Source organism: Heptranchias perlo, chromosome 5 (genome assembly GCF_035084215.1).
Source record: "Heptranchias perlo isolate sHepPer1 chromosome 5, sHepPer1.hap1, whole genome shotgun sequence".
NCBI lineage: Eukaryota > Metazoa > Chordata > Chondrichthyes > Hexanchiformes > Hexanchidae > Heptranchias > Heptranchias perlo.
In genome coordinates, this window is record NC_090329.1 from 30,306,155 (window position 1) to 30,332,731 (window position 26,577).

The following is a 26,577-nucleotide window of genomic DNA, read 5'->3' on the forward strand; positions in this document are numbered from 1 at the left end:
TGGGGGGTCCTCCATGCTGTTTAAGACCTGTTCAGCTGTGCGAGGTTAAGGCAGTGAGTTGGTTGGAGTGTTGAGTTCCAAAATTGCATCTGTCCCTTTAAATCAGCGTTGCACACTGATCTACCGCACAATCTCCGTACTTTACATGCTGCCAGCATTCGTTAAGTGCGCGGGCGCAAACGCCTTTACCAATATGGCGTCCTGCACAAGTCACGCCGGATGTGTGCGCACGCATCACAGATGCCGTTTCGGGTCCTTAGGAGTCCACGTAGCGCCTACAAAACAGTCGCTATGTGGCCCAATTTAGCCCACTTTGGGTCAGGTTCCACACGTATGCTGATGACACCCAGCTGTACCTCTTCACCACCTCGCTCAACCCATTCACTACCTCTGTTTTCAGGCTGCTTCTCCGATATCCAGTCCTGGATGAGCCGCAATTTTCTCCAGTTAAACACTGGGACAACTGAAGCTGTTGTTTTCAGCCCCTGCCACAAAATCCGTCCAATCACCACGGATTCCATCTCCCTCCCCGGGCATTATCTCAGGTTGAATCAGACTGTTCGCAACCTTGGTGTCCTATTTGACCCAGGGCTGAGCTTTCGATCCCATAACCTCTCCATCACACAGCCTACTTTCACCTCCAGAGCAATACAATCCTCTGGCCCTGGCTCAACCCATGTGCTGCTGAAACCCTCATCGATGCCTTTCTCACCTCCAGACTCGACTATTGCAATGTTCTCAAAGCCTCCCATCCTCCACCCTTCATAAACGTCAGCTCATCCAAAACTCTGCTGCCCATATCCTAGCTTGCCCCACTCACCTATCACTCCTGTGTTCGCTGACCTACATTGGCTCCCATTCCCCCAACTTCAAATTTAGAATTCTCATCCTAGTGTTTAAATGGCCTCATCTCTCCCTATCTCTCTGGCCCTACAACTCTGAGAACTCTGCATTCCTCCAACTCTGGCCTCTTGTGCAACCCTACTCCCTTCGCCAAACACTGGCGGCCATACCTTCAGCTGTCTAGGCCCTAAGCTCTGGCATTCCCTCCCTAAATCAGTCTGCCTCTCCACCTCCTTTAAGATCCTCCTTAAAACCCACCTCTGATCAAGCTTTTGGTCACCCCTCCTAATATCTCCTTCTTTGGGTCACTGTCGATTTTTGTCTGATTATGCTCCTGTGAAGCTCCTTGGGACATTTTTTCACGTTAGAGGTGCTATATAAATGCACGTGGTCGTCGTCGATGAGATATTGTATTTTGGTCAGAAGACAACTTGATGTCACTAATACTACATTACATACACATATATTGTACAAGAATTAGTTGCATCTTCAACATCAAAACTCATTTTCCAGAATGTTTAACTTACCATGCTGGTAACTGGGTAGATGGGGATAAAGACTGCCGGTGGGATTCTGTTCTGCTTTAATCAAGGAAGGAAAATATAGTCAAGCAGGATTCATTTTATTACAAATCACTGGACCAACCAGTTCCAATCATTACAATAATATGTGTCTTTATAATGTGGCATATTTTGCTTGGCTGATGTTGCAGTCTCTGTACTCAAGCACATGTACCCAAAGCTCCAACTCCCTCCGATCAGTTATTTTTCTTTTTACTATATTCCTTTTCCTCCTTCCAAGTAAGGGTTACTTACAAAAGGTCTGGGGTATAGTAACTGTAATTTTGTCAAGTAACAACATAATACTATGTTATTAGGTTAATTGAAACAAAAATGAACAAGTGTGAATGTGAAAATATTCTGACCAAATTTGATTGTAGAGAATTGTGGATAAATTGTGTACTATTCCTAATCACATCTGTAATGGATGCTACATTTTTCTTCATATAACTTTTAACGACTTCTTAATGATCAAGGCAAAAGCCATTAATGCTGGAGAAATAGAACAACTTCCATTTTCAACCCAGCGATCCATAATCTGATGACTGGCTTCCTGCTTAATCAAGCACGGAAGCATTGCCCAACATGGCCAGACACTGAACAGTGCTGGGAGCCTGCACTCAAACTGTGAGCAAGGTTCATTAGGGCCAGAAAAATGTTAAAAATATTAAACTAGAGGGCCTCTCCATAATGTGACTGGAGCGTTTGAGTAGAATTCCAATTGCCGAGTGCCTGTTCCCAATGGGAGCTGAAGGGGATGCTAAAGTTTTTCCTAGATGGGCCATACCTTTCCCCAAAACCACCCAGCTTGCCTTCTCTTCTGCACTTCAGCCTCAAATGGCCAAAGTGCTTCGCTGCCACCGTCCTCCCCATTACCCTGCTACAAAGAAAATACCAGCACTCTCCACAAGCAGCCAATGGCCTTTCCACAATTCCAGCCCTCAACCCCTCTGGTGCTTCCAGAGCACATGTGCAGCACACCAGGGGTACCTGAGATGAGCTCACCTCACCTGATTTTGCAAAATCAATTCATTTACTTGTGCGGGTGGCAGAGTGCTGGGACCACATTATCAGCCCTGATGGTCAGCACTAGACAGGTCAGCTATGGTAGAGTAAAGCTTCCTCTACTATAATAATGTGCCTCAGCCCCAAGCTCAGAAAAGTAGCCTCTTCTACACTAGTGTGGCATTGTCCTATTTGCCACAAACAACTATCCCGTGGCCTGCGTGAGAATGCAAATTTGGTGACAATTAGTGTCAAATTAGGAGCAGTGTTTATGTGGTGGGCTTATGCCCACTAGAACCTGGATTGAGATTGCCCAAACTCATTTCACATAGGATCCTTACAGCCAGTGGACAGAGTATTAACCCAACAGTCTGAGCTGGATTTGAGCCCAGATCCCAGAGTTAAAAGGCTAGCGCCTAAACCATTGTACCAACCAGTTCCAGTCATTATAATAACATTTGCATATTACCCTAAAACAAGTTGAAGTATTTAACACAAAATTAAATTTGAAGTGCAATGATTGCTGTTGCAGAGGCAAATGCAGCCATTCTGTGCCTGCAGTGCCCTACACCAGCCATAAGATGAAAAATGAAGTCATCAGATTTTCAGTGGTATTGATTGAAGGAAGAATGCCCTGTACTTCTTCAAATAATGGGACAAGATCTTCAGCATTCCCAGAATTAAGCTAGACAGGACCTCAGTTTAACATCTCATCTCAAGGACTGCACTTGCCATAATGCAGCACTGTATTGGAGTGTGTCAGCCTGAATTATGAGCTCAGACTATGGTTTGTGGGGTGGGGACTGGGATCAAACCTATTCTTCTGCCCCAGACATGAGAGTGCTAACAAGACAGGTAAGTTGAAAAACAATACATCATAATTATATTATTAGGGATACCTCCTACTCCTCCATTCACAGATGGCTGAGTACGCTGTGGTCTGGGTGAAGATTTTGGTGATTCTTTGGCCTGTGTAATGAAGAAAAAGATAGGGTTAATCAAATCAAAACATTTGTACTTCAATCATTGAAACATTAAAAATTACTTACATTTAATTTTAGTGAGAAACCTTTGTTGCAGTGTTACGTTAGTCTAGGCAGTCTGCGGTCACCCTAGAACCTGTTGAACCACCAAATTATAATTTTTATTAAAAACCACAAGGTGTTTATAAGTGTGTGGGCGCTATTCCTCTGCTAATTATATCTCTTCACAACTGAATAGTTGAACTTTTGATATTCCAGGAAGTTTCATGGAATGGGTCTCATAAATGATTTATATAGTCTAAAAGTGCAAGAGTTTGCATTGGTGCAATCTACAAGATTCTCCTCGCTATTCACAAACATCAATTTGACTTCAGATAGCACACTGAATGAGAAAAGTACATTAAAATGTACATTCACAAACCCAGTAAGCCCTAACTTTAACCCTGCCTGTCCGATGGGAATGGGGCGGTTAAAATAGCAGTAGAATACTAACCGCTATGATCCCGACGTACTATTGCTTGCCATCATTTTAACTGCACACTTTTGGAGGCGTCTCATGAATATATTAAAATCAGGGTCCTATGACGTAATTAAGATCGCAATGCCATTTTAACTAAAAATTACAGCAGTCATGCCCAGTGCTAACCTGCTAGTAAAACCTGGCAGAATTGGTCGCGGAGCCAGTGAAGCAGTATTTAACGGGGAAGTAACCTGGAGGTATTGGATCAGACAATCGTTGTGTTGTATGGATTGCCAGGGGAGTTTCCAGCTTCCAGACCACTTCTTTTTCACTTTTTCCCCCCATTAGTAAGCTTTATCTGCTTATAATAGGTGTTATTACTGCTAGTTTCATTTGGATGCAGCTGGGCTTATCAGCAGGTGAGGAGAGCTGCTCATAGGTCGGGGCGGTCTTGCTTCGCTAGTAGCAAAGTCACCACAGCCTTTACCTTCTTTGCCACTAGCTCCTTTCAGCCTGCTACAGGAGGAATCAGCTGCATCTCCCAGTCTGCAGCACACAGCTACATTAAGCACGTCACCAATGCCCTGTTTACTTGGGCTAAGCAGTACATCACTTTCCCCATTGGCCTCAGCAGTCAACAGCACAGAGCTCAGGGATTTGCTGCAGTTGCTGACTTCCCTCGCGTCCAGGACATCATTGACTACATGCACGTTGCCATCAGGATACCAGAACACCAGTCAGCAGGCATGTCTACACAAAAGACTACCACTCCATCAATGTCCAGATAATGTTTGATCACAGAAACAGGATCGCCGCAAGCTATCACGATGCATTTATCCTGCGCCAGTCTACCATCCTCCAATATTTGATACTCTCATGAACGTGGCAAGATTGCTGTTAGGGGACAAGGGATAGCCCCTACAGACGTGGCTTATGACAACCCTCCGCAACCCCAACACACCTGAGCAACACAGGTATAATCAAAGTCAGGGGACCACCTGGATCATTACTGAGCACACCATGGGGGTGCTGAAACGGAGGTTCAGATGTCTCAACAGATCTGGGGACTCCCTAAAATATGCCCCACAAAAAGAGTCTCCCACATTGTAGTGGTGTGCTGCATCCTGCATAACCTCACCGTACAGGGAGGCCTGCATTTGAAGGAGGCACAGTCCTCATCAGATGAGGAAGAAGAAGGGCCATCTCAATGCCATGCAGCAAGAGATGCGAGGGATCAGCTAATTGCTTAGTGATCTGCTCATTCTCCTGCCTTGAAAACTTACAAAGAGCCCCTGTGCTTAACAGTTCTTGTTACAACTTTCACTACTCCCTTCATCCTGCATTAAAGAACATTTGCTGCCCAGGTCCTAAGCTCTGGAATTCCCTCCCTAAACCTCTCCACCTCTCTCTCATCCCTTAATACGCTTCTTAAAACCTACCTCTTTGACCAAGCTTTTGGTCATCTGTCTAATATCCCTATGTGGCTCGGTGTCAAATTTTGTTTGATAATCGCTCCTGTGGAGCGCTTTGGGACGTTTTATTATGTTAAAGGCGCTATATAAATGCAAGCTGTTGTTGTTGTTGTTGTTGTTGTTGTTGTTAGTATTGATAAACATTGTCAGTAAATGAGGTCTTATGGATTGAGCTAATGAACAAAAAAAGAGCAGTCACACTGCTGGGAGTGTACTTTAGACCCCCAAACAGTCAGAGGGAGATAGAAGAGCAAATATGTAGGCAAATTTCTGAGAAGGGCAAAAACAATAGGGCAGTAATAGTAGGGGATTTCAACTACCCTAATATTAACTGGGACAGAAACAGTGTGAATGGTATAGAGGGTGCAGAATTCTTAAATTGCATACAGGAGAATTTTTTTAGCCAGTATATAGCAAGCCCAACAAGAGGGGGGACAGTTCTGGATTTAGTTCTAGGAAATGAAGAGGGGCAGGTGGAAGAAATAGCAGTGGGAGAGCATTTTGGTGGTAGCGATCATAATACAGGACAAAGCCAGAGCAAGAGTTAAAGTTTTCAATTGGGGAAAGGCCAATTTTACTAAACTGAGAAGTGATTTAGCAGAAGTAAACTGGAAACAACTACTCGATGCAGGGATTGAAGTTAAGGAGGAGGAGTGTGAAATATTGGATGGGATAAACATAGTGAGAGAAGAAGTATTAAGGGGATTAGCATCTTTGAAAGTGGATAAATCACAGGGCCGGATGAAATGTATCCCAGGCTGTTAAAAGAAGCCAGGGAGGAAATAGCGGAGGCTTTAACAATCGTTTTCCAAATTTCACTGGATACAAACGGATTGGAGGACTGCTAACGTTGTACTGTTGTTTGAAAAGGGAGCGAAAGACCAAGTAATTACAGGCCAGTCAGCCTAACCTCGGTGGTGGGCAAATTATTGGAATCAATTCTGAAGGACAGGATAAACTGTCACTTAGAAAGGCATGGACTAATAAAGGACAGTAGCACGGATTTGTTAAGGAGAGGTCGTGTCTGACTAACTTGATTGAATTTTTCGAGGAGGTGACAAAGAGGATCAATGAGGGTAGCAGAATTGATGTAGTCTACATGGATTTTAGCAAGGCTTTTGACAAGGTCCCACATGGCAGATTGGTCAAAAAAGTAAAGGCCCATGGGATCCAAGGGAATGTGGCAAATTGGATCCAAAATTGGCTCAGGGCCAGGAAGCAAAGGGTAATGGTCGATGGGTGTTTTTGCGACTGGAACGCTGTTCTCAGTGGGGTGCCGTAGGGCTCGGTACTAGGTCCTTTGCTTTTTGTGGTATACATTAATGATTTGGACTTAAACATAGGGGGAATGATTAAGAAATTTGTGGATGACACAAAGATAGGCTGTGTGGTTGATAGTGAGGAGGAAAGCTTTAGACTGCAGTAAGATATCAATGGACTGGTCAGATGGGCAGAAAAATGGCAAATGGAGTTCAATCTGGAGAAGTGTGAGGTAATGCATTGGGGAGGCAAGGAAATACACAATAAATGGGAGGATACTGAGAGGTGTACAGGAAGAGAGGAAGTGAGGGACCTTGGAGTGCATGTCCACAGATCCCTGAAGGTAGCAGAACAGGTAGATAAGATGGTTAAGAAGGCATATGGAATGGTTTCGTTTATTAACCAAGGCATAGAATATAAAAGCAAGGATGTTATGCTGGAACTGTACAAAACACTAGTTAGGCCACAGCTTGAGTACTGCGCACAGTTCTGGTCACCACATTACAGGAAGGATGTAATTGCACTAGAGAGGGTGCAGAGGAGATTTACGAGGATGTTGCCAGGACTGGAGAATTTTAGCTATGATGACAGATTGGATAGGCTGAGGTTGTTTTCCTTGGAACAGAGGAGGCTGAGGGGTGATTTGATTGAGGTGTACAAAATTATAAGGGGGCCTGGATAGAGTGGATAGGGAGGACCTATATCCCTTAGCGGAGGGGTCAATAACCAGAGGGCATAGATTTAAAGTGATTGGTAGAAGGATTAGAGCTGAAATGAGGAAAGATGTTTTCACCCAGAGGGTGGTGGGGGTCTGGAACTCACTGCCTGAGAGGGTGGTAGAGGCAGAAACCCTCAACTCATTTAAAAAATACCTGGATGGGCACCTGAAGAGCTACGAACAAAATGCGGGAAAAGTGGGATTAGGCTGGGTGGCTTGTTTCTCAGCCGGCGCAGACACGATGGGCCCAATGGCCTCCTTCTGTGTCGTAAATTTTCTATGATTCTAATAATCACTATTATTTGATTGGCTGATTTTAATTTCTGCCAACAGCGTAACTGTACAACTTGCAATAAAACAGAAAATGCTGGAAATACTCAGCAAGTCAGGCAGCATCTGTAGAGAAAGAAACAGAGTTAATGTTTCAGGTTGATGACCTTTCGTCAGAATTGGAAGAAGTTGAAGATTAAACAGTTTTTAAGCAAGTACAGAGCCAGGGAAAGCGGGGGAGGAAGGGGAGAGGAGGAAAGAACAAAAGGGAAGGTCTGTGATAGGGTGGAGGGCAGGTGTGATTGAATGACAAATGAGATGATGGTGCAAGGCAAAGAAGGTGGTAATGGGACAAGTGCAGTTATATAGCCCCTTTCACGGTGAAATGTCTTAAAACATTTACACAATGAGATACTTTTGAGGTGAAATGACCAATGTGAGTAATGCAAATTATAAACATGCAAAACAGAATTTGATAAATGACAGGGGAGAACTTTTCCAGTAAAATTGGACCTTTTATTCTGATGTTGGAAGAATCATTCTTTTCAAAGCCATAGAATCAGGCAAAAGCATGGGTTAGAATTGGTCAAAACACTAACAGGTATTTACACAGAAATCTATCAGACTATAGAAAACCCACTAATCTCAAAAGGTTAGTGCGAATCTTGGCTTCGCAATGGCAATTTATCTAGATAACATACAGGAAATGGAAATTGTGGTACCACTGGATTATAGTGAACCCTGAATGATCAAGTTTGACATGATCTGGGATTCAGAAATGCAGAGGACGAAGAGCCAGGTATCATAGAATGATAGAAGGTTACAGTAGGGAAGAAGGCCATTTGGCCCATCGAGTCCGCGCTGGCTCTATGCATGAGCAATCCAGCTAGACCCACAGCCCTATCCCCGTAGCGCTGCACATTTTTTCGTTTCAAGTACTTATCCAGTTCGCTTTTGAAGGCCATGATTGAATCTGCCTCCACCACCCCCTCAAGCAGTGCATTCCAGATCCTAACCACTCGCTGTGTAAAAAAGTTTTTCCTCATATCACCTTTGGTTCTTTTGCCAATCACCTTAAATCTTGACCCTTCCGCCAATGGGAACAGTTTCTCTCTATCCACTCTGTCTAGACCCTAGGTATATAATTTCAAAAAGGCTAAATTCAAAAGATAGGCGGAAACAGCTTAAGCAAATTGACCAGGGCAGGCTATATTGAACAACACTTCAGTCGAGAACAAGTAAAACTCGTTCAAAGGCATAATGTTGAACATGCGAGATAAACACATACTCATGATCAGCAAGTGTAAACTACATAAATGTCCCTCCACTCACACCAGCCAATTAAGTACTTTTTAAGTGTAGTCACTGTTGTAATGTAGGGAAATGCGCCTGCCAATGGGTGCACAGCAAGGTCCCACAAACATCAATGAGATACATGAACAGATAACCTATCAGATCTTCAGTTGCCTGGGCCCAAAGCTCTGGAATTCCCTCCCAAAACCTCTCCACCTCTCTCTCCTCCATTAAGATACTCCTTAAAACCTACCTCTTTGACCAAGCTTTTGGTCACCTGTCCTAATATCTCTTTATGTGGCTCAGTGTCAAATTTTGTTTGACAATTGCTCCTGTGAAGCGCCTTGGAACGTTTTACTATGTTAAGGTGTTATATAAATGCAAATTGTTGTTGGTTAAGGATAAATATTGACCAGGAAACTGAGAGAACGCTCCTGCTCTTCTTTGAATAGTGCCATAGGATCTTTTACGCCCACCTGAGAGCGCAAATGGGGCCTCGGTTTAACATCTCATCTGAAAAACTCCCTCAGTACTGCACTGAAATGTCAGCTTGGATCATGTGCTCAAGAGTGGGGCTTGAGCCCATGACCTTCTGACTCAGGTCAGAGTGCTACCAGCTGAGCTGAGGCTGACACCTTAATTAAGGTAAACGACACAAAGAAATCTAATTTTCCGCATGCTTTGAGCCAGTTATGCTGAGGATACCATAATGGAAGATAGGCAATGTTTTAATTATTTAGGATTTGGATTAAGTAAAGTTGTCTTTTTGCTACAACACTTTTTGCAACAACCTCTATTTTAAACATCCTTGGGTTTATTGCTCACTTATTAATAGGGAAGTAGTCTAAAATACACTTGCTAATACGTCCCCTTTATAAATTTTCTAAGGAGAATTGGACATAATCTACGGTATACAAGGTACCGTACAAACCAGTTTAAGTAGAATCTTTACATAGACTCTGGTGGAGAAATTTAGTTGAATAATCAGTTCCAAATTGGTTGAATGAAAATGCACTCCTATTTTATACATAATAAAACACATCACAAACCTTTGCTTGTGCTCTTGCTACTTTTTTCTTATTTCCACGCTGTTCTTCCTTTTGGTACTGATCAGTGAAAGTGTTCAGTATTTCATACAGCTCTTGGGATACAGCTGGAGGCTCTACATCTCCATACAAAATTGAACATGCTCGGATGTCCTGGCAGTAAAACCTATTTAAAAAATATTTTCATGGACTGAACATTTTTCCAGACAGGTAGAATAGTCTGCGTTTATACACTACTTTTATTTTGTGCATAAACATGAAACTATTTTACACAGATAAATCAACCCAAAACTCAACAGTACATTATAAGCATGCGTACATTAGATTTGTAGGGAATTATTAAAACAAATAGAATTGAAAGTCATTTCACACACGTGCATTAAGGAATTAAGTGTTCATAGAATCATAGAAATTTACAGAACATTCACCCCCAATGCACCTGTGGCGGTTCCCTGAACGAGCTATCCATTTAGTCCTAGTCACCTGTCCTTTCCCCATACGCTTTTAAATGTTTCTTTTTCAAGCATGTGTGCATTTATACAGAAAGATTTACCAAATCAAAGAACGCTGAAAGTGATTTTATACACAATGTGGTGGTGGGGAAGCTTTTAGAAACGATAATCCAGGACAAAATTAACAGTCACTTGAACAAGTGCGGATTAATAAAGGAAAGCCAGCACCAATTTGTTAAAGGCAAATCGTATTTAACTAACTTAATTGAGTTTTTTGATGAGGTAACAGAGAGAGATGATGAGGACAATACGGTTGATGTTGAGTATATGGACTTTCAAAAGGCATTTGATAAAGTGCCACATAATAGGCTTGTCAGAAAAATTGAAGCCCATGGAATAAAAGGGGCAGTGGCAGCATGGATACAAAATTGGATAAATGACAGGAAACAGAGAGTAGTGGTGAACATTTGTTTTTCAGATTGGAGGGAGGTATAGAGTGGTGTTCCACAGGGGTCAATGCTAGGACCACTGCTTTTTTGATATATATTAATGGTTTGGACTTGGGTGCACTGGGCACAATTTCAAAATTTGCAGAGGACACAAAAGTTGGAAGTGTAGTAAATGGTGAGGAGGATAGGAATAGACTTCAAGAGGACATAGACAGGCTGGTGGAATGGGCAGACATATGGCAGACGAAATTTAACACAAAGAAGTGTGAGGTGATACATTTTGGCAGGAAGAACGAGGAGAGACAATATAAACTAAATGGTACAATTCTAAAGTGGGTGCAGAAACAAAGAGACCTGGGGATATATGTGCACAAATCTTGAAGGTGGCAGGACAGGTTGAGAAGGTGGTTCAAAAAGCATACAGGATCCTGGGCTTTATAAATAGAGGCATAAAAAGTACAAATGCAAGGAAGTTATGTGGAACCTTTATAAAACACTGGCTCGGCCACAACTGGAGTATTATCCAATTCTAGGCACTGCACTTTAGGAAGGATGTGAGAGAGTGCAGAAAAAATTTACTAGAATGGTTCCAGGGATGAGGGACTTCAGTTATGTGGATAGACTGGAGAAACTGGGGTGTTCTCCTTAGGGCAGAGAAGGCTGAGCGGAGATTTGATAGAAGTGTTCAAAATCATGAAGGGTTTAGATAAAGTAAATAAAGAGAAACTGTTCCCATTGATGGAAGATCGAGAATCAGAGGACACAGATTTAAGGTGATTGGCAAAAGAACCAAAGGCAACATGAGGGAAAAGTTTTTTACGCAGCGAGTAGTTATGATCTGGAATGCGCTGCCTGAAAGGGTGGTGGAAGCAGATTCAATCATGGCTTTCAAAAAGGAATTTGATAAATACACGAAGGGAAAAAATTTGCAGGGCTACGGGGAAAGAGCAGAGGAATGGGACTAACTGGATTGCTCTTACAAAGAGACGACGTGGGCTCGATGGGCCAAATGGCCTACTTCTGTGCTGTAACCATTCTATGATTCCAGATGCACTCTTACATTAGGAAAGAAACCCATGATCCAGCTCTGCATTATAAACCTTAAAAAAAAATACTTCCCACATACAGGAATTACATAAAATGACTGAATTATGTGTGAACATTAGCGCATAATATATTAACCAGATTAGAACTGTAGCATAGAATAAGTTCATTATTAAAGTATTTATTAATAACTAAATAATATTTAACATGCAAGCCCTACATGTCAAAAGCCAACAGTTGTAAGTGAACTATGATGGTGTTCATTTTCTTTTTTATAAATCAGTAATGCTAATGATTAAATTTCAGCTACTAAGTCAAATTTTAGTTCCACGACAGCAAATTGCTTTGCTGATCAGAAATGAAATAATTATTTACAATTAAGAACAATTGGATAGAAAGTGTCAGATAAAAAAATGTATGTTAAACAAACAAGAATGTACAAGATATATTAACACAGTTAATATATGAACAAAGTGGATTTTCCTCTTAGGACAGCTCAAGTAGGGCAGAGCGAAATCAATGATGGTAGATTTGCTCCTTCATTTTCGTTCCATCAGCGATGTACTTTGTCATCATATGGTTTCTCTCTCAGACCTCGTTCTGGAATTGGTTACTCATCATGAGATAAGTTCCAAGGCCAGAACCTGCATTCTATGACTGTGTGGTGCAGCATGCCAACATAAATGTGTCATTGGATTTTTACACAATATGTTGTAACATAAGTAATAAAATATTGTTCAGTGTGAAGAACACTGACTGCAACTTACTTGCGATTGGTCTCTTTTCTTTCAATCAAGCAAGATCCTTCTAATGATATTCCAGCAAACAACCCACGTGACTTGCAGTACGTGTACACTGCAGCTGAACTTCTGACAGCAACATCTCCTTCTAAGTTTCTGGAAAACAATACGTATTTTACCAGCTGATGTTCATTAACAGTACACTAAAACAAATTGAAAAATGCGTTGATTGGAAAAGGTAAAATAGTACCATAGTAATAATGGTGTCAGCCTTGTCCCAGTGGTAGCACTATTGCCTCTGAGTCAGCTTGTTTAAGTCCCACACCAGAGACTTGAACACATAATCTAGGCCGACACTTATAGTGCTGTGCTGCACTGTTGGGGGTGCTGTCTTTCAGCTGAGACATTAAACCGATGCCCCGTCTGCCCTCTCAGGTGGGCGTAAAAGATCCCATGGCACTATTCGAAGAGGAGCAGAGAAGTTCTCCCAACCAATATTTATCCTTCAACCAACATTACTGAAACAGATTATTTGGTCATTATTTCATTGCTGTTTGTGGGATTTTGCTGTGCACAATTTGGCTGCCGTGTTTCCCTACATTACAACAGTGCTTCATTGGCTGTAAAGCGCTTTGGGGTGCCCTGAGGTTGTGAACAGCACTATATAAATCCAAATTTTTTTCTTTTCTTTAATAAAATCTTTAAAGGGACTTTTTAGTACAGTATGAACAAAAAAATTTCCCCTTTTAATAATATTGAAGTAAAGTATTACTTAAGGGGTCATACTGTTATGATAAAGTCTCATAAGAACTTCATCATGTTTGTAAGTATGGGAGGACACTGTCACTATGTCACTGATCTTATCTGCTGCTATAAATTAATTCCTAATCTACCTCTAACTCTACTCTGACTACATGGCCACCACTGCGCTATCGAACTGCTTATCTGACATCAAGTCTTGGATCAGCAAGAACTTCCATCAACTAAACATCGTCAAGACTAAAGCTATCCTGTTCAGTTCCTGCCAAAAACTCTGTACCCCAGCCCTCCATTCTGCCTACTGGCTCAGGCCGAGTCTGATACTGCACAATCTCCATGTTCTGCCCGATTCTGAGTGGAGATTCAAACTCCACATTCTGGCCCCCACCAAGATTGCTTATTTCCAACTGGGCAACATCTCTCTCTTCCACCCCAAGACAAGCTTTCATCATCTCTGTATGGCTGAATTTCTCCAGAGCTCTTCTTGTTAGTTTCCTAAGTTCCACCCTTCATAAAGTGCAGGTCGTCGAAAATTCCGCCAACCGTATTCACCCCACGATAAGTTCTGCTCCCGTATCATCGCTGTACTCGAGAACCTCTGTTGGCCTGTCACCCTCCATCAAACTTAAAATCCTTGTTCTCATCTTCAAGTCCCTCCACATCCTTGCCCTTCCCCATTTCTGCAGCTTCCTCCAATCCTATGTGTCAGTAAATTCCCTTACTTTTCTGAATCTGGTGTTCTTTGCATCCCCTCTCTCTCCATTCCACCTTCAGTGGCAGAGCCTTCAACTGTCTTGGTTCCACACACTATTATGGACGAGTGTGGATTGATTAGGGAAAGCCAGCACGGATTTGTTAAAGGCAAATTGTGTTTAACTAACCTGATGGAGTTTTTTGATGAGGTAACAGAGAGGGTAGATGAGGGCAATGCAGTTGATGTGGTGTATATGGACTTTCAAAAGGCGTTTGATAAAGTGCCGCATGGTAGGCTTGTCATCAAGATTGCGGCCCATGGAATAAAGGGGACAGTAGCAACGTGGATACAGAATTGGCTAAGGGACAGGAAACAGAGCGTAGTGGTGAACCATTGTTTTTCGGACTGGAGGGAGGTGTACAGTGTTGTTACCCAGGGGTCGATGCTGGGACCACCGCTTTTCTTGATATATATTAATAACTTGGACTTGGGTGTACAGGGCACAATTTCTAAATTTGCAGATGACACAAAACTTGGAAGGGTACTGAACAGTGAGGAGGATACTGATAGACTTCAAGAGGATATAGACAGGCTGGTGGCATGGGAGGACACGTGGCAGATGAAATTTAAGGCAGAAAAATGCGAAGTGATACATTTCGGTAGGAAGAACAAGGAGAGGCAATATAAACTAGAGGACACAACTCAAAGGGTTACAGGAACAGAGAGCTCTGGGGATATATATTCACAAATCGTTAAAGGTGGCAGGGCAGGTTGAGAAAGGGGTTAAAAAAGCATACAGGATCCTGGGCTTTATAAATAGAGGCATAGAGTACAAAAGTAAGGCAGTCATGATGAACCTTTATAAAACACTGGTCCGGCCACAACTGGAGTATTGTGTTCAGTTCGGGGCACCACACTTTAGGAAAGATGTGAAGGCCTTAGAGAGGGTGCAGAAGAGATTTACTAGAATGATTCCAGGGATGAGGGGCTTTAGTTACGTGGATAGACTGGAGAAGTTGGGGCTGTTCTCCTCGGAACAGAGAAGGTTGCGAGGAGGTTTGATAGAGGTATTCAAAATCATGAAGGATTTAGATAAAGTAAATAAAGAGAAGCTGCTCTCATTGGCAGAAGGATCGAAAACCAGAGGACACAGATTTAAGGTGATTGGCAAAAGAACCAAAGGTGACATGAGGAAAAACTTTTTTTATGCAGCGAGTAGTTATGATCTGGAATGCGCTGCCTGAAAGGGTGGTGGAAGCAGAATTAATCATGGCTTTCAAAAAGGGAACTGGATAAATACTTGAAGGGAAAAAATTTGCAGGGCTACGGGGAAAGAGCAGGGGAATAGGACTGACTGGTTTAGTCTTACAAAGAACTGGCGTGGGCTCAATGGGCCGAATGGCCTCCTTCTGTCCTGTAACCATTCTATGATTCTACATGACTTTGTTTGTAGTATGAAGTAATCCATGAGGCAATTTATAGCCCTATTTATACAGGTCTTAAATGTGAACAATTTTCTAGATGTTACAATAATAACCAATGCAGAAGGCAGATGTTAGTAGTAAATACAAGCCATCAAATGGAGGCTGTGGTGGGGGTTGAGAGTATCATGTCAAAAAAGACTTTTCATCTAGGATGTCAGGTTTAGTCTGCACAAGAGAGTTAGGCGTCGATCTGTGGGTTCGAAAGCCTAATTTTCCCGGACTGGGGGTTAGTCTGGGGTTACCAGAATCACTGCAGTTTCATTTATGCAGATTTAGTGAGAATCCATGAAATAAGGGAAAATTGTTGCTGCCAAAATTTGCTACCCATGCTTTTCTATGTATGTGATGACGTTCAGACCATTTCTGGAAAACTCCATCTGTAATAATGTAAACTATTTTCAGAAGAAGAATTGATTCAGGAGGTTGTAGACTGCCCCGGCTCAGGGAAGCCAGAGTCATCGATGAAAATTCTAGTAACTTTGCCTGAAGATTGACCAGCAGACATGTGGCCCTTAACTAGACATATCTAGAGAGCATGATGCTCTGCACCATTGACGTTTCTGAATAGCACCCACAGGAGTTATCCCCAACAGGGGCTGAACATCCTTTACACAACAACTTCATCTTGAATGCTTACTAAGCTGCTATTTCACATCTGAAAGATGGCCTGGATGCATTTGCTTTTCCCATATAGCAATTTTTTTGGTCTTCCAATGGTCATGAGATTCTCAGCTTTATCCCCCACCGCAGACTTGGACTAAAAGGATTGTTAAAGCCAGACTGAAACCTTAAGGACCAAAATGACCTTTCCAGATGTCTGCTTAAGTAGGGGTGGTGTGGCAGTGTCATTACCTACGCACTGCATGTAGGCATCTGCAGAGGTCTATGCTATTGAGTTGCCAGTTACCAAAGTCAGAGCCAATGAGTGATTAGATTGAGACAATGCTTCTATAGCAGATATTAGAACCTATGTAGCTCCCAGTATGAATTGTAGGGATATTTTGGTAGGGAGGACCTTTTTCAGAGGGTACAATAATTTTACCTCAGTGCTGTCTAAGATGATCAATGCCAAACAATTGATGAAGGAGGGTTGAACGCTGAAATTGTCACTATTCAGAAAGGTTTCAACCAAATTTGGCTAGAGATTGAGAGTTCAGGCAGGACTACTGAAATCTACATCAGAAGTGGGCCAGATTTTCCAGCTGTTGTAGTTGGGCATATTGGATCACCTGGGCACAGCGTACAGAGGAAAATCAGGCTGGTGTTAGTCCATGCTGAATATCCAAACTGAAGCATGGTTTTGAATGAGAGTGACTTTATTGGGTAAGAGAGTCCATATTAATTTTCTATGTTTGAGAAAATATTATCAGCTCTATACTGGGAGATGCTGTATGGTATAATTGTCCACAAAGTGACAAATTCCTCAAATTTGTTTTGTAAACTGGGTTGTGGTGGTGCTATGACATTGTACTCACAAGTTTGCATGCGCACAATGGCATACAAGCTTGAACATGAAGAATTTTGGAAAAAAAAATCTTAAAATACCAGGAGGATTGTACCCATATCAGTAAGTGCACACCTTGACACAGTTTGATTTTTGGGACATACTGCCAGTTCCAACCAGTACTACTCTGATATAAGAACATAAATGTAGGTAAGTTTTGGTGTGACGATTTAAGCACAGTTATATTAAATTCAACAGCATATTTGGCACCAAGTCCAACTTGGATTCAGCATGAAATTGCTGAATTCATGCAGACCTCAGGGCCAAATTCCTAGTGTAACAAAGGTTTATTAATACAAGCTTAATATTTTATACCTAAACAGAAACACTTGTATGATTTTTACCATCGATACTAAATTAAATCTATCTTCAAGTAAATTTGAATTTGCTGTGGATATACCAAAGATGTGTAATAGTCAGCACAAGTCTACAATATAATTCTAAAGCTTTGTTTCGGAATACAGCATTCTCTGAAATACAATTATGACATCAATGAACAACAGTCTAACATCAACAAATTTAAATTACAGATACACACAGGTGAGACAATGCAGTAGGAAGTTCTGAATTACTGAGCATTTATCATACACAAAACCAAGTTATTAATAAGTGTTAGAAAAGAAAAGCACAATTTTTGAGGAAAATGAAAAGCTGCACTTGCCAAAAAACTAGCCTTCACAATTTACTTTAGTTTAAAAAATACTATTTAGAACTTCAAACTAAATAAATAACTGAAATATAAACTTGCACGAGATAAATATAGAAATAGACTCGTAGAGAATCTATTTTTAAAATTCGTTTTTCAAATAAGCATAGGAAATTATTTTTACAAAATTTTTATGATGGTTTTTGATGTAACATTGCAACAAAACATCTGTGATTAGGAATCATTCAAGATGCTTGTTTTTAAATGCTCCGGTCATATTTTTTGACAGTTAATAAGTAGGTCAAACTCCTTGCCTGATGGAGAGCCACGATTTCTTCCCTGAGCCACTCTAGTGAAATCAATTACTGAATGGGCTTGTAAGCATCTTGGAGTGGCTTTATTTAAGACGGGTCGACACTTCCACACATGACTAGCTGAGTATTGCTGCACATTCAGCCAGTAAACAGCTTTCCAGGACTGTGAAGCTCCAGATTGAGCCCTAGCTAAGTAATTTGACTATATATTCCGCTAGGTAACCAATATGTAAGTTATTGCTCGATTGACACTGTGGTTTGAACAGAAAGTACTCCCCTCAGACTTTCCTTCCCCTTTAAATATATTATCTGACTGAGATGAGTTTTGTTGCTTGTCAGAAATTAGGTAAAATGAACACAATTTAGTTACTCAAGATTAACAAGAGCTTCATTTTAAAAAAAAGTGTCAAGGGACAACATTGTTATGACACCATCTGAAACAGTGACTAAAACATTTTACAATGAAAGAGTCTTAAACTATTCATCAAATAGTAACAAAACATACAATAGCTCACCTGCCAATCGGTCCAATTGCAACAGTGAAATTTCCACCTAGTGTGAGATTTCCCCCTTTTGCAAAAGCCTCAACTGCACGCTTGTGATTCAGGATTATCACCAGATCAGATACCTATAATAACAGTTAAAAGGGATTTAATTGGTGCAACTGCAATCAAGGTTTGCATAATATGCCACCAAAGAATGTACTGCTGCTTCATAATAACTTCTAAGAACAGAAAATTGCATTAGTAGTGAAAACCGAGAGTACCCATTGATTTCTTCGCATCTTTGCAGCTACATCATTGACTATTCTATCCGTGACAACTGTCTTTTAAAAGAAATGCATGTAATAAAGCTGGCAGCAAACAAAAATGAAGCATAGCCAATTATATTCATATTATGTGTAACAAACTTTAAACATAAAAATGTACCCTGGATCACAAGCTTAAACAAGGACCAGTTAGCTTTCCTTACTGCTGTTGTTGTTACTGCTACTGCACATTGCACTGTTGGTTTCAGTGAGCTTAGCGGCAGTGTTGTTCTATGAACAATAAAGTTTTAAAAAAACTTTAAGGTGCAGCTAATTAAGACTCTGCAGGGGAGCCTCATTTCTTATTAAAAATATTGTTTTAAATATAGTAATTTGTCAGGGATTCTGTCTACAGGCCTCACAAGACGCAAAAGGTAAAGTCGCAATTTAATGTTTAATTTTGCCTGGGAGAATGAGTTTGCCTCCCTACCTTGCAGGCTAATCGCTTGTGTGGCACGGTATCCAAAAGCCATGCTGAAATCTAAATATATCATTCACAGAACTTGTCAACGTATGTCATTTCCTCAAAGAACTTCAGTAAATTTGTTGGGCATAATCTGTTTAAAAAAAAAATCAACCTCTCTTGCCCAGAAAGTGCATTATAAGTGTGGAATCTCATTCCTTCAGGTTGTGAATTGTTGTTGGATTATTTCAAATTTTACATTTTAAGTTTTTTTTCTTACTTTTCCTTTGTCTTTTTTCTCACTCTTAATCCAATCTTCCTTTCCCTCTCTATTTCTCTCTGTACCTGATTTGACTCTAGTTCACCCTCCCTCTTGGACCTGTTGACCAGGGGCTGCAGAAAACTACTGAGTTTATTTCGAATTGCTAACACTCAGGCAAAGAGACTGACTTTTGAACTGAAGTGACCTGGAGTTCAGTCACTGGTCTGAGCTGGCCGGAACCGGTTTGAATTAGTTACGCTTCTAAGAGACAAAGGAACTGTGCTGAGACACCAGTCCTTATTTAGAAAAGGAGTAATGAGGTGATGCTACCTAACCCCTTGGAACAGAGCCAATCAGGGGATGACATCGACCACTCCAGCAAATCTGAGCCAACAGGAGAAGACAGCATTATTCGAAAAGACAGACTTGGGAATAAAACTGAAGAATTGCAGGCTTGGTGCCAGTTTGTGTGCGAAACTCCTGAGACTAACCATCGTGAAAGTGGGAGACCCTACGTCAGGGACGTAGAGACGACGTCAAGAGAGAGAGAACGGAATGCCTGGCCAGAGTCAGCTCTCCTTTCCGGGTAATATAATATCCTTTTCTATTCTGTGACCACTCAGGGAGTGTTAGTCAGAGAAAACTAGTGGGTGTGCGTTTAAATCCTAGTTTATGTATAAAACTGTATAACCTGCTGTAAACTGCATGCCTATATCTAACCAGACGTATAAGCGGTATGTACATGATCTAATAACGTTAATAAAGCAAATTGAGAATTAAGAAAGAATTGATTCTTCTCCTCTGTATACTAAGCCAGTAACCGTAACCAGTGACCTCCTATCAATAGTCCTTCCTCTGTTTATTTCTCAATCCTTTAATCTCATTGGTCCCACAGTTCACTAAGGTCCCAGATACCCCGTTGCCCTCACTGCACCATTATTAGCTCGCACTCCCAGCAGCTCTGTGGGCAAAAAAATTTAAAATCTAAATGTGCACGAACAAGACTAACTAACAAAATCTGGGCCAATACCTGACCCAAGATTTGAAAAAAGAAACAAGACAGCAGACAGGGTTATGGGGAAAAAGCTGGGATGTGGGACTAAATTGGATAGCTCTTTCAAAGAGCTGGAACAGGCACGACAGGCTGAATGGCCTTCTGTGCTGTAAGATTCTATGATTCTATGAGCGGGGAAGCTCTAAAAATTTTCAGAGAGGATCTCTAACAATGATCAGATTGTGTAATTACAGTGTGGCAAGTTTAATTAGGCAAAACTCACTCTCAAGTTGAAAGAGTCAAGAAATTGTGACAAAAGGAAGTCAAACGGTGCAGACAAGGAGTACATACAGATATAATTTTTTTTCAATAAGAGATTGATTGATTTCACCATTCTTTAGTCACCTGATGTCAAAGAAATTAAGGAGACACAGAGAGCACGTGAATAACTGAGGAGGTGGGTCATAAGACAGGTATAAATGGAAACATGAAAAACTAGCAAAATGCAGGGAATGCTCAGTCAGAACATCATGCTGGCGAAGGGGAGAGGATCGGCAGTCTCAGTGTTGACCTGCTTTTTTCTTTTTCGAGGATCCTGGAGCCTGTGCCGTTTTATCAGTTTTCAGGCTTTCATTTCTACCTGCCTATCTCCTCAGCTATTCAGACACTGGCCTAGATATTTGTTCCCTGTGCCAGAATGGGTAGGCCTGAGGCCCACCCGATATTGGGCCCCATTAACAGACTAGTGAGCAGCAAACATTTGCTGGGTGTTCCCAGGCAGCTCGTCAGTAAAACCCTCTGGAATGGGTCTTGGGGGGAGGGGGGAAAGTGATAGAGGGGGAGCGGCGGGGAGCAATGACTGGTAGCGACGCGTGGTTTTAATGTAGAGCTGGGAGTAGCAGGAGTGCGAGCAAGTGGCAGTGGTGCATCCTGTAGACTAAAGCCATGGTGCACCATTAGTGGAAAGTGTAGATACTAAGTTTAGTGATAGGGGCACGCAGCAACAGTTTGCTCTGTGCTGGATGGTGTCGAGCTTCCCAAGAGTAGTTGCTGCTGCAGCCGTCCAGATGAATGGTGAGCACTCCTGAGTTGAACCTTGTAGATGTTGGAGAGGCTCTGAGTGGTCTGGAGTTGCGCCACTCAATGCAAAGTATCCAGTTTGTCCACTTCTATTGTAGCTGTGGTGTTGCTATCACTGGTCCAATTAAGTTTCTGATCAACAGTGGTGGGGAACCCGAGATTGATGGAGCCGTTGAACGTCTGGTGGAGGTGGTTGGGCATTTTCTTGTTAGAGATGATTGTTGTCAGACACTTGTGGTGCGAATATTACCTGCCCGTTGTCAGCTCAAGCTTTGATGTTGTCCAAATCCTTCTGCAGGCAGCATTGGCTGCTTCATTATTAGAAGAGTTGTGAATGGAGCTAAAGACAGTGGAATCATCAATGAACAGCTCCACTTCTGACTTTATGATGGAGCATGAGTCGTTGATGAAGCAAATGAAGATGGTTGTGTGGAGGACACTACCCTGAGGAACATCTGCAGCAACGTCCAGGGATGCAATGATTGGCCTCCAACAACCATGACCATCTTACTATATGGATATTTATGCCCTCAATAAAGGCACAAACTCCTGACTTGTACTCAATTCTTCTAAGACCTGGGGATAGAAGTGGCCTTACTAAACTGGATCGTGTTGGCTCCCCATACCAGGGAAAATCAATCATTTTGAATGTAAGATCCATTCCAGCTAGTTTTGTGATCTTTATGAGCCCTACTACTTGGTTCTGTGTGGAACCCAATGTGTATTGAAATTTAAGACTAGAAGTAGCATCAGGATCAACAAATTTTGAAATGAGATACTGGCATGAACTAGATGCAATCAATAGTAAAATAAAATCAAGCTCAGGCTTCAAACAATGCAAAAATGTAGGCCCAAGACAAACAATGGTGTCACCAGGTGCCACCGAAGCTTAGAAGTTACTGAAAAACCCAAACTAGGTCTAAAAGTATGGTAAAACATAAGACAAGCAAAGACAATTTCCATTATGCAAAAGGAATAATTCTAGCATATCTACCAACATAAAATAAAACAATTTTTTTTTCCATTGAGAGAGAGCAAGTTACATATTTGTGTGTTGGAGCTGAGGAAAAAGAAATTAGGATGCAGCAGAATAAGGCAACAAGTCAGCAGAATTGGAGAAGGGGATTATCACTGCAGTGGAAATATTAATAATTAAAATGGACAATGTTCCTCAGTCATTTTTCCCCAACTGATTGAAGGCCTTTGCTAATTATATGTGAAAGTTGGGTGAATTAGGAAGAGGATCGAATAGGCGGTCAGAGGTTGCAGGCTCCTATGGATTAAGTGAAAAACAGAGATATTAAAAAAATGCTAAGTAATAAGAGGATGGAAAGGCTACATTTTGAAAGCAGAAAGAAAAGCATAAAAATGAAAATGATAAACAAGTGACAGAATTAAGTGGAAAGTGAAAAGAAAAAAGGTCAGGAAACGAGGGGAAAAAATCCACTAATTTGCTGGTCCTTCATGGTAAAATTGTAGATTAAAATAAATTTAATCCAGCATTATCCAAATCATTATCATATGAAGAATTTTTTTCAAATTTATTAAGTGCAGTAGAAGATTTATATATTTTGTTACACAATGTAATTCACTTGAAGCATGTGGGAACTTTGGAAAAATTCACCTGCAACATGCTTTTTACAGCAGCTTTCATTGTTTCATTTCATTTAAAGCAAGGACATTTTCACTTTTCACAGTTTTCGCAAGATCAAGTGTGCACAACTGGGAAAGCAAGGGTGTTCAATGAAAATCAATACATTCAATACAAAACATATGTCAATGCTCAAACTGACTTGTCAGTTAGTCATAGAAATGCTATGATAGACTATTAGCTAGACTATTTTTAGAGGCTGTACAAAGAAGCTCCTGAAGAATTAGGAGAGTTACAAGTAAAAGATGAGTCATCTACTGTGTTCAATGACGTAGAATCTATTGATTTTTGTTATTCTCTTTTTAATTTTGAAGAGTTGGACCACGTACTAAATTTACAGCACCTTTGCCATTGTCATTTTGAGCAAAATACTAACAACCATGACACTCTCCCAGCCAAGCTAAAATGCTGACCCAATAAGGTCATCTTGCCACTGGCTTTCAAGCTGACACTGGCAATCAATCATTTGTGACTAACCGAAAGGTTATTTTAATTTTTCCCAAAATGATTAATGTAATGCTAACTCTCCAAATTAGACATCTTTGCACATTTAATAAAACAACCATTTCTACTATAATGACACAATTAAGAAAATGTCCACAGGAAAGAAAAAGCTTCAGTAAAGCAAGTTTAAAAGATCAAATGAGCTAAAAAAAAATGAACAAAGGGATTACAATGATCATGATTTGACAGAGGTCAAATTGTGAGATTGTTCAAAATAAGTCCAGTTAGTTTCAGTATTCTTTAAAACCATTTTAAAAAGTAAGCAAAATGTCTGATACACATACTTTGAACTCATCCAAGAATTCATTTCACATAGTAACTAAATACAGTACTACGCCATCAAGGGGAACACCAATATAAATTAATTAATTAGCTTCTGACACTATGGATTGGATTTCTCTCCCCAAGTGCACTTCCTGCATCTGGCTGATAGAATGCTTGCAGCAGGAGGCTTGAGGGCCAGGCCTCAATTACATTGGGACATCTGGCTGTGGCCAGAGTTCGAATGTTCCAGAACAGCCTGCCGGCTCCAAGCCACCGGAATATCAGGTGGCTCGGCCGAAAAAGGTAGGCCCATGTTGGGGGGGGGGGGGGGGGCAACTCTGATCTTTAGAAGGCGGGGCGGAGGGAAAGCAGATATCATAGGACCCCGGTTTCCATTTTAACTGGGCCTATCGTCCGATTCCAGCGGTAAGCATCGGTGAACGTTGCTTCGGCCACAGTGACAGCCCGCCATTTTTGGAGTGCTACTGCCTCATTTCCAATGGATGGAAGGGCTGAAAATTGCACCCTATATATGCATCAGTTAAGAATTCTAACATTTTGTTCACTTTTAGTAGCCATTGTTGCCATCATTTGTGTTTGGATTGTTGGTGTATCAGAGGTAACCCTGAGATTAGCTGCCCTATTCTGTGTCCACCTTCTTGCTGTCCATATTTGATGTGTGACTCCAAACTTCTTTCTAGCAGCCACTTAAGTCATTAAAACCATTTGCCACATGTTCCTTGCAGGGGAAATTTGTCTAATTTATTGGCTGATGCTCCTTCCTATAAATTTCAACAAGTCCTATTTCCTGCAACACATACCCACTTGAATGTTGCAAAGAGAGTTTTCCAATTTATTGAAATAGTACAACTATGAATTAACTTAATAATGGCCACAGTAACTGCCAATACAGCTAACAGAGGCAGTCTAAGAATCAGGGAGAGATTTCCCAAACAATGTTTTATTTAAGTACTTAACTATACCCAGTACACATTAGATAACTATTGTATCCAGTATAGCACACCCAAGATTAAAACTTTGGTATAGTATTCTGTTGCTAATGATTAAAAAGAAACATGAAAGGGATGAGTATTATAACTGCTGGGAGTAACAAATACCTCATATTGTGTACACAGATCTTTAAAAGCAGGGTTACCAGTGGAAAAATTTATAAAAAGGATAAAGGATTCCATCACTTTGCCCTCACCAAGCTCCAGTGGCTCTCCACTCCCAGTGAATTGATAAAGATTTTCATCCTCACCTTCTAGTCTCTCCCTGGCCTTTCCCCACTCTACCTGAGTGATCTCTTTCTTTCAACTGTATGCACTCTCCAACACCAGCTTATCCCTTGTTTCCTGGTCCCTTCAGTCACTCTGCCCTCACCTTCTTGAACTCTTTCCCTCAAGACCTCTACTTCGTGAACTGCTTTCAAAAAACATCCTGAATATCTTCCCTTTACACCATGCTTCCTGCCCCCCCATCCTCTCCCACTTTTCTCCTCCATGTTTGGTGTCCACTACCTTGTAAAGTGCTCTGAGAAGGCTTTCCGTGAGGAATGTCATAAAAGTGCAAGTTGTTGATCGTAAAAGTGAGATTCAGAAATATTCTCATCCTTCTTTCCTTCCCTGGCTAGTCGCTTAATACCTAATTATTTTAAGTTATTAAGGTGAATGGGTCATAATCTGTAAACACTTAACAAAAATTGAAACATCATCAATAATATCCTTCTTTTGTCAAAATATGAGTTTTAAACAGCACACTCAAAAGTGGTTTGGAGAAGTTACTGAGTCTGCTAGTAAAGGCAGCTGAATTAATTTCTTTTGAAATATACTCATTAACCCAGGGAGCTTTAGCTCTTATTGTCTCACATTATCAAACTCAGTAACTCCCTCTGGCTCTTTTAAATAAATATAGCTTTATGGTCTTGCCAATCAAAAACTAGGGTTCAGTCAAAAATATATATGTTCTGCCCATGAACACAATTTTCTCACCATTAAGAAGCTATAAAGTGAATCACCTTCAATGTTGGACCAATTGTAAACAGAAGAGTTTGATTTATAAATCAGAAAGTAGCAGTTAAATATACGGCCTTTAAAATAGAGATTGTATTTTTGTACTAAAAATATTGAGTAGTGAACATTATATTTTCAAAACTATAAAAAATCTTAAGAAAATCAAGGCTTTGTCTTCTTATAAACAATTTAACTCCAACCAAATTAACATTACCCCACAAGTGACTAGGAAGTCTTTGGAATACCAGTGGTAGTGCTCATCATAAACGTAAGACTATCATGAAAAAAATAACAATTCAATATGCAGTCATCTCATTTAGGTAGAAGGGAGAAATAAAAGCAAGATACATATTTCAGTACTCCTCAGCTGTCCTTATAGATATCCTCAGAAATAGAAATTTATCCTATCAAATAGTTTTACCTAATTCAGTACACTCTTGTTGGGAAGCAGAGGAAGTGATCGCGATTCATTGAAATTCAGCAAACCAAATTACCCTGCCAGAAACAAGGTTGATTTATTCCACTGGCGTCTCTCTTGTGCACTATTTATACTGAATTAATCCATATAACCTTGTGACACCAATAAAAATGCAACCATTACTT

General features: G+C 40.9%; 1 protein-coding gene across 3 annotated transcripts in view; it reads right to left on the reverse strand.

Moving 5' to 3' along the window:
- sh3yl1 (SH3 and SYLF domain containing 1) overlaps positions 1 to 26,577 on the reverse strand; it is a 197,930-nt gene that overhangs the window by 82,110 nt on the left and 89,243 nt on the right. For 2 of the 3 annotated variants that reach the window (XM_067984193.1, XM_067984196.1), the window contains exons 5-9: positions 18,512 to 18,624; positions 12,623 to 12,751; positions 9,914 to 10,076; positions 3,308 to 3,377; positions 1,371 to 1,424 (exon numbers count right to left, since the gene is read on the reverse strand). In XM_067984193.1, coding sequence (XP_067840294.1) covers positions 1,371 to 1,424; positions 3,308 to 3,377; positions 9,914 to 10,076; positions 12,623 to 12,751; positions 18,512 to 18,624 — 529 coding nt within the window. The remainder of the gene's footprint in view (positions 1 to 1,370; positions 1,425 to 3,307; positions 3,378 to 9,913; positions 10,077 to 12,622; positions 12,752 to 18,511; positions 18,625 to 26,577) is intronic. The other variant, XM_067984195.1, reaches the window with a different exon arrangement.